This window comes from Micropterus salmoides, unplaced genomic scaffold (genome assembly GCF_014851395.1).
Source record: "Micropterus salmoides isolate LMB-PRFRI ecotype aquatic unplaced genomic scaffold, ASM1485139v1 Ms_hic_scaffold_9, whole genome shotgun sequence".
Classification (NCBI taxonomy): domain Eukaryota; kingdom Metazoa; phylum Chordata; class Actinopteri; order Centrarchiformes; family Centrarchidae; genus Micropterus; species Micropterus salmoides.
Window position 1 is genome coordinate 22244844 of NW_024044681.1, and position 9192 is coordinate 22254035.

At 38.6% G+C, this 9192-nt stretch overlaps 1 protein-coding gene and 1 long non-coding RNA gene across 2 annotated transcripts in view; both read left to right on the forward strand.

Annotated features, from left to right (window-relative positions):
* Positions 1 to 2916: 2916 nt before the first annotated feature.
* ufm1 (ubiquitin-fold modifier 1) overlaps positions 2917 to 9192 on the forward strand; it is a 14958-nt gene continuing 8682 nt past the window's right edge. Inside the window, exons 1-3 of the mRNA XM_038708822.1 lie at positions 2917 to 3001; positions 3103 to 3159; positions 8929 to 8986. Coding sequence (XP_038564750.1) covers positions 3000 to 3001; positions 3103 to 3159; positions 8929 to 8986 — 117 coding nt within the window. The 5' untranslated portion in view covers positions 2917 to 2999. The remainder of the gene's footprint in view (positions 3002 to 3102; positions 3160 to 8928; positions 8987 to 9192) is intronic.
* LOC119895598 lies at positions 6993 to 8922 on the forward strand. Its single transcript, XR_005443087.1, has 3 exons — positions 6993 to 8270; positions 8360 to 8460; positions 8582 to 8922. It is a non-coding gene; the product is annotated as an uncharacterized LOC119895598 (long non-coding RNA).

The window sequence follows — 9192 nt, forward strand, 5'->3', positions numbered from 1 at the left end:
CTTATTTACCGCAATGATGGATTCAGACAGTCCTTAAAAATCTGTTTCTGTATGGAATGTCTCCCTGATTATGTAATTTCTTCATGATCAAGGAGAATAAGATCAGGCAAGACACGTGAATCTGACTACTTACTTAAAATATTATACTGTGTCCCTGAATATGCTGAATTAAGTCACTATTTTCATGCCATCTACCATTAAAGTTGTCTTCCTTTGTTCCATTGCCAGCCTCACCACATGTTCCTCTGCATTTGCACTTTTTTCTGGGGAAGACCCACCACTGATATTCCAGAGGTGTGTGTCTGAGTTTCTGCACTGTAACTCTGAGTCATCGTAATAAGTCTGCTCCTATTCTCTTTGCTGGTTGTCATTCCACTGCCTACAATGCATCACCCTCTCTCTGTCTGTCTCTGTCTCTCTCTCCTCTCTCTTGCTCTCTATTGATGGTACAGCATCAAGAGGTGAACTCACATGGGCAGTATCTCTGAAACATGGACATGCAATATACATCTAAATAGGCATGTGTGATTTGTCATATTTAATTTGCCCATTTCATGTATGTAACAAAATTAACAAAATGGTCCACTTACTAGCTTTCAGAGGTTTTCTCACAGTCTTCTTCAGCGAATGGAGTTGGTTCAGTTGTCATCATGTGTCATACGTGTGGAACTTCAGTCACAATAGCTTTCCTGATCCTTCTCTGGTCCTCCACTGACTCCTATTTAATGACCTTTGACCTCCTGCCAGTTGATGCTATGGCTTGTTTTGTTCTTCACAGACAGCTGATGTTGTTTGTTTCTGGTGTTCATTCAGCCTCCAGGGTCCTTACCATTTAACTGATCAGATTTTCCCCAAAGTTATTGCCATGTTATGTCGTACACCAGTCCGGTTTTTCTCTTAGTGTGAATTAAAGTCTCTGGCTAGGTGTTCTTGTAGCCCAATCACATCAGGGAGTTGTCCTGGGATGCTTATGTTGATTTAGCTGTGTCTTTAGCTTGGTCTTAAGTTGGCGCAAGATTCTCATCATCCTCTCTTAAGAACAAATGGTTCAACAATAAATAAAATATATCATATGTATATTTCTTAAATACTGATTCCTTGTGATGGATGGAGAGGTTCAAATGTCCATCCATCACAAACTATTCAGATGTAGTTATTGAAGGCAGGAATAAACTGGACAGGTCTTTGGCCTGGTTCATGTATTCTGTGGATTGATGAGAACAGCGAGCAGCTTGACGTGAAATGCTGCCGTTGTGGCCAGACAATCCAGCCATTATTACATAATTTGACACATCCACTGCTTTTAGTTCAGCATTAACCAGGCTCAAATACTTGATTCATGTTTGCCTTGTTACACATACTGTCCTTAAACATAAACATGATAAGTTTTTCAGTTGTACTTATCTAAGTTTGTGTTCTGCTGCATTGACTTCTGTATGAACTCATAATAGAAGTGTCTTAACTCTATTGTTGCAAATCTTGTATACCTTGACAAACCAGAAGCCTAAACATTGTGAATGTTTCTATATTTTCCCCCCAAAGTTACATTATTGTTGTGCAGCTGCTAGCACAGATTGATTTAGTCTACAGCACATGATAAACACTTGGTAAACGTTTTGAATTAGTATTCACGTTCAGTTTCATTAGGCCACCATGCATGCACACACTTTGTCCAGAGTCTCTCAAAACACGCAGGGCACATTCACACTGCATATTTCCAGAGCCGGTCATGACCTCCCTGGGGCCCTGTGCAAAATTCTGCTATGGGGCCCTCCTACCTGACTCATGAGCCATGTAAACAATTCACTATTGCTGCACAGTCTCACCTGACACTGCAGGGCTCTCAGTATGATCCTCCCTCCTTTGAAACTGTCTCTGTAATAGGTTTGAATGGAAACCTGTTCTAGAAAAATCCAGAGCTGGTTTGAATAGACCTCTGTGCACTCCTCATGAAGTCTGTTAAGACTAGGGGCCAATCTGCTGGGTCATTTGGTTGAGCAGCAACTGTTCCAGTTGGGTCTGAGCTCCTTGTATCTGATGCTGGCTATACATCTCTGACTGTGCTCGTACTGGATGAGGCTGCCTGTACTTCACCTGGTTCTGTGTGACTAGCTAAGGACGTTTGTACTGGGTCTGTGATAATACTGGCTGAGGCTGGATGTGAATTAACTTTGCTTGCGCTGGCTGACAATCCAGTATCTACTTTACTGACAAACTCAAATATAGCCCCTATAGATAACAATACTTGCTAGAGATTAATGTTATCAGCTGCATCAGGACCATTTAAACCGGCTCCCCCAGGTTTCCTTTAATCATTTTCAAATGTAAAATATTACTTATACTATAACTTGACTAAATAAAAACACTGCTTTAACCAATCCGCTAGTAAAGTAATAAATAGTTGCAGGCTATTTTATTGTAACATTGGTCAGGCAAAAAGAGAGACTCACTGCAAGCTAGCACTAACTTAAAGTTATTGTTATTTACTGACATCAGACTTTGAGAGGAGAGGATTCAGCAAATTTCCAATCTCTGCAAACAGATTTTTACACAGGTCAATAACCTGACAGTATACAGTTTGTATGAATACACAATGTGAGAGTAAATAATACAATCAACTTTTCCGTTAGGATTAAATAAAAAAAGTTGTTTTAACTTTACCTAAGATCAGTGCCATGTATCCATCTCCGCGTCCAAGAAAATGTCAGCGCGCCTCACAAGTGTGTGCACCTTTTTTGTCATTTACGGCAACCGTTAGTCGTTCGGTATGACTGCCTGTCGATAATCACTACAAATTATACCTTCAGTTTTTATCATAAAGCACCTATTTTTAGTGCAAAATTCACCAATTTCAAAAAATAACGAAATACCCCGCAAAACAACAAACATACTTAGACGTATATCAAAAACAGAGCTAAACCGATGACGTGTATGTAGGGGTCCTTCGGACTTCCGGGTGTGTATAAACAGGTCGCAAACGGAGTTGCCTCTCTCTAAAGATGTGAGTTTATGCCCTTTTTTGTGTAATTTGTTCTTGGGTAAATTCACATTACTTAGCCAGCATTAAGGTGCCAGTAACGCTGATTTCATCCTCTTCATTAGGTCTAAAGTAACGTTTAAAATCACCCTGACGTCGGATCCCCGGCTGCCATACAAAGTGTGAGTACCGGTGATACACTGACAGCTCAGCAGTCACAGCTTTAACGTTACATCCAAGAACATTTCAGTTTTTTTAACCGTTTATTTAATATTTTATCTTACCATTACTGTATTGTTCTATATTTGATGCTGTTGTGCAAAGTTGTGCTGATATTTAACTACATAAAATGTGGTCAGTGAGAACATCTGTTAGTGTAAAGCTGTGATTCACATGTTGACACTGAACAGCTACACCGGCTAGTCACGATAAACTTCCGTTTTAGACATGTATAACAGGGCTAACATTACAATATTTTGTGAGTTACATTATAAATGAAATGGACCTGACAGGCTGGTCTTACAGAGTGTTATCAATGGAAATTATATCACATTGTCATAGTGCTCATTTAAAACAGTGCTCTCAAATTTTATAAAAAGTGTGATAACTCGTGTTAGAGGAGGAGCCACTCAAATATTTGCAGCAGTGGCCCCTCTCCAGCCAATGCTCATCAAATCAAGATTTTACTAGCAGTTCAATTTTACCTATAGTTCATAATTAACCCGAACAAACAGAAAGTTTAACAATAGGTAAATCTGATAAAAGAGTGTGTGTGTGTGTGTATGTGTGTGTGTGTGTGTGTATATATATATATATATATATATATATATATATATATATATATATATATATATATATATATATATATATATATATATATATATATATATATACACACACACACATGTATGTGTATATATATGTATATGTATGTACGTATGTATTTATATATGTATATATATATATATATATATATATACACACACACATGTATGTGTATATATATGTATATGTATGTACGTATGTATTATATATGTATGTATATCTATATATGTATGTATATACTTGTATTTCAAAAATACAAATGTATCAAACTAAAAAGAAATTTGGCCCCAAATGAGCCCACTGAGCAGCAGTGTTGTACACATAGGCCTACAGTAGGATGGCAGAACTTGCCCTATTGATGTATGCCAAGCTGTGTGTGTGAGTAGGTTACACATTTCAGCTTATGAATGGTGTTTGTGTTGTAATTGTTAGTTGCACATTGATGACGTGAAGAGGTAGGGAGCTCTGTGGCTCAAGGCCAGCCATTTTCACCATCATGATGGATGCTAGCTTACCGTCCAAAGCCAAAATATAGAAAAACATCTCTAGTCCTTTCCTTAGTTTCAGATAGCCAAAGCTAAGCCCAGTGGTGGACACTAACAAAGTAGTACTGTATTTAAGTATTACAATGTATGAGTATTTTCTTTTCATGCCACTTTCTACTTCGACTTCCCCACATCTCAAAGGGAAATATTGTACTTTTTACTTTATCTGACAGCTTCAGTTACTAGTTACTTTAAAAAATAAGCTTTTTACACACAAAATGTATGAAGGATTTGGTTCCAGCTTTACAAATGTGTAGATTTGCTGCTTTTACTTGATTATTTTAATGTAATTATATTTATTTTGAGGTTTCGACTGAGAAAACAAGCATTGTGAAGGTGTCACAATTTATTAAAATCAATTAATGGAGAAAATAATAAAATAAAATACTCATTAATTGCAGTCTGATACTAAATAGTTAAACCTCAACCAACTACATTAATGCATGATGAATAATAATCTAAATATATAAGAGTATAACCGTCATATGGGACATTTTTCTTTCTGCTTTGAATAGGCTACTTAAATTTTTGATTGGCTACTTCTACATTTTCCTGCTTATAGCCTACATACATAGTTTTACTTAACTTTTTCAATACAGTAGGCCTACTTGCAGAGTATTTTTACAGTGAGGTATTGGTACTTTTATTTTTTTAAAGGATCTGAATAGGCCTATGTTACTTTGCTCACAACTGGCTAAAAAAGCCAAAGCTTCTGAGGTTGGAAAGTTTTTGACTGCATTAATAATAATTTAGCGTGCGTTTGGCTACACTCTGCAGCATCAGCTGCTCTCACTCTTTGATCACAGGCAAGTGATATAGTCCAGGAATCGTAAAATGTCCTCTATCCTCTATCTTTCATGTTTTCCATTTGTGTCAATTTGAGTCAGTTTGACAGCCTGAATACAACCTTCAAATGTATAATGCAACTGCAAAAGCGTCTGCTTCTTTGTGAGATTGCTTTTTCCAACAAATTTGACAATATTTCTCTGGGGAGTGCAGTAATAGACAGTGGCAGCGCCAACAGTTTGTTGGACTTAGCAACAGTAACTAAGGGGGGCGGGGCTTAGCGAACAACGAATTTTAATTTCTGATCGGCTTACCGGCTCTGGCATTTAGTAGGCTACACAGAAAGCTATGAACTCGGCACAAAATGTCCATTAATCCAATCCATTAATTGCGGGACAACTTAGAGGACGTTATCTCTTAACTTAGCGTGAGAAATACAAGGTGTGGCATGTGAGCGTGTGAACTGGCTAAAATGTGTGTGTCTCGTCTCACGATGAATGCATGACACTTGAGAGCCCTGCATTTACCTAGGTGATAACTTTGAGTCTTGTGACAGCCATAAAAATAACTAATACAAACCAGCATCACTATAGGTAGGTCTCCTCTGAGCAGGCATGGCTAAATGTACAGTGGACATTGTAGAATTACACTTCTAGACAGACTGCGGGCAGTAGTCTACATTATTTCTGGTGTAGGTGACAAGTTATGGCTGCGACATTCATTTGGCGCCATCAGACTGGAGCTAAAAACACAGGCAGCAATAAGATTAATGGAGGGTCATCCTCTGTGTAGAGGACCCATAATTTCTAGGTGAGCCTGCCGCTGTTTGCACAGCTTAATCCATGTGTGATGTGTTTTGTCAAAGTCAAGCACAGGCCTGTTTTAAGACAGTAGAAAATACTTTAAATAATCAAGAAGTGTTTTTTTTCCACACACACACACACAAAATGATGTTTCCTGCTTGACAGTTATGTCAATTCTTAGGGTATGTAGATGCTTCAAGATGGTCAAACTCTGAATTGATTGGTATTTTTTCCAGTTACCTTAAAATAAAATTATACATTGATTGCTTTAGTTCTATTCCTGTCACAGATTAAGTAATTTACTTCTAAGTGCATAGAAAAAGTGCTTAATAGTTGATTCACTACAATTTAATGCTAGTAAAAGCAGTGTGGATATTATTCTAGGAAATGGAGTGCTGAAGCGCTAACCTTTGCAGTATTAAAGAGGTCATATAATGCCTTTTTCCATCTCCTTTATTGGGTTTATATCTTTTTGTGTGTATGCAATAGGTTTGCAAAGTGATAAAGCCCAAAGTCCACCCTAAAGGGAGTTCCCATCTCCCACAGAAAACTCTGCTCTGAACTGCCTGAGAACAGCTTGTTTGTAGTCCAGCCGTTTCCCTTTCGTCCCTGTGACGATGAATGGGATGAAAGCAAAATGCGCGTCATATAACGCTCGCCAAGCGGCTAGTCCGACATGCCATCAAAAAAAAACGGTGGAAAAACACTGAGCTGCAGCACACACCTCTCCTCTCCCTTCCAAACATTAGCTACCCTTCAGGCAGTTGAAAGACATGAAGTTGTTACTGTGATGTAGAGACAGAGGTCAGTTAAAACGTCACGGATGAAAGATACATTTGTTACAGATTAATAACTCACCAGTCTGAAACTCTTGCTCCAGTCCATGTTGCTAAGCTGGTAAGAGGATATACAGCTGAAACGAAGCCGTGTTTACCGACTTCTCACAACCCGCCCTTCTCTGCTTCTGATTGTCTAGTAGTCTTAACTAGGAACTGCACATGTGCAACTCCCAACAAAGATCATGTAGAGGCAACATGTATCACTCCATAGCTAAAACGAAGCATTCAACACACAGGGTGAAAAGAGGAGCTACAGCAATGTGCAGTATGACAAAAATATGGTGTTTTTTGAAAGTTGAACCAAGTAAACCTGAGATTTTGAACCTGAAAATGAGCATAATGCCACCTTTTTAAGAGACTTGCACCCCATCCATCCACCCATCCATCGTCAACCGCTTATCCTGCGTATAGGGTCGCGGGGGGGCTGGAGTCTATACAACCTGAAATTGGGCGAAAGGCGGGGTACATCCTGGACAGGTCACTAGTTCATCACAGGGCAATAATAGTAGCTTGTGCAGAGGTGTAGGATCTGGAGATTGGAGATAGCTTCACACCAAACTCCCTTAAAACAACTGACAATTGCAAAAAATAAGCACAGCACATCCTGAAACAGACTTTCAGTTTTACATTTCTGTAAGGTTTCCTTTTTTTCATTGAAACCTTGAAATGAGTCACTATGCATATACTACTTTAGAACCGTATGATTATGTTCACATTGTTTGTTCAAAGCTCAAATACATACCGCATACTGTAACTCCCTCCTTTCTGGCATAAACCTAAAGTCACTCTCTCGCCACCCATCTAGTTCAGAATGCAGCAGCTAGGCTTCTGACTGGTTTTAACAGATGACATCACATCACCCTAATCCTGGCTTCTCTCCATTGGCTCCCTCTTAGATTGAGAATTGATTTTAAGATTTTACTGATCACTTTTAAAGCAGGTCTGTGTCTGGCCCCAAGCTACATAGCAGATAGCAGATATGTTGACCCCATATGAGCCAGTTCACAGCCTTAAATCCTCAGGTGGGGACCTTCTGGCCATTCCAAAGTTGACCGTGCTTTTGCCATCAGGGACTCTTGGCTTTGGGACATCTTGCCTGAGGACATAAGGCTCGCAGAATCAGTGACTTCTTTAAATCACTTCTAAAAACCCATTTTTATTGACCTGCTTTTTGCGTCTCTTCTTAATTTAATTGATTTTGCTTTTGTTTGGCCTTCTGTTGAAAATAAGTATGCTGCTTTTGCTTTGTCAAAGAATTTTGTAAACTCTGTTTTTAAAGATGCAGTTTTTAATATGAAGTTATTATAATTTTACACAGCAAACTGTGATGAGGAATGACTGTGATATGCCCACTAAAAAAACCTAGTTGTTGTTGTTATTAATATTGTTTATTATGTGTGAATTATTATTGGATTTAGGTTACATGTTTTGGATCCCTTTTCCTTCTGGCTTTGCCCTGGTCTTCTATCCTCTGACAGAAATGACTCTGACAGAAGTAATGTTACACTCAATTGAGCCCTTTAAGGAAATTTTCCTTTTGTTCTCCTCATTTCTGCGGAAGTCAAAATGAATGGTCATTTACAGAATCGCACATCTGGAGCTGATGAGGTGGAAGGGACTTGTTCTACAAAATTAAAGCAGCCCAGCTACCTGTCGATCAGTAGGTTGAGAGATGATATTTAAAGGTGGGGTATGCAATTCTAATCCAATACTTGTCTTTTTGTTAAATTCAGCAAATATCTTGCCACAGCCTGTTAGCTGTATGTCTGTGTGTGGACTAAAATAAAATCCGGTGTCTGTACACAGCCCTGGCTCTGTTTTGGGGGAACAAACAAAGTGGACCACACCCTGCCACATAACACTATTCCAGCCGTTCCAGCCATGATTTGTTTGTCAGGTAGCGTAGCAGGCATGGCTTGCCCACGGACATTTAGCTTTCTTTCTAGTTTGCCAAGACATGATGTGTAGTTGTTAGCTCTATATTATGGTATTTGTCATGCTGTTGGATTTCTCTATAATTGCTTACGCCACCTTTATTCATGTGGCAATCCTGCTTTAAAAAATAAATAGTAAAATATGGGGGAAAGGCTGGAGTTTGAGGTTTTTATCTTAAAATTATCTTAATTATTGTTTAATGCATTGTTTTGTTACAGACTAAGTGTACCAGAGAGCACCCCATTCACAGCAGTGTTGAAGTTTGCAGCTGAGGAGGTAAGCTTAATGTTTGTGCTACAAATATGTATATAGTCACCAACAGGGAGTGAGACCAGACATTAGTATAAAAGTTAACCATAGTCCAAGTCTTTGATTTCGTATTCACGTGGGACTGCACTGCACTAATTTAGCCGTAACGTACTGTAGGTGCATATGGATATATGTAATATGTGTGAATATGTTTAACATGATATACAAACAGT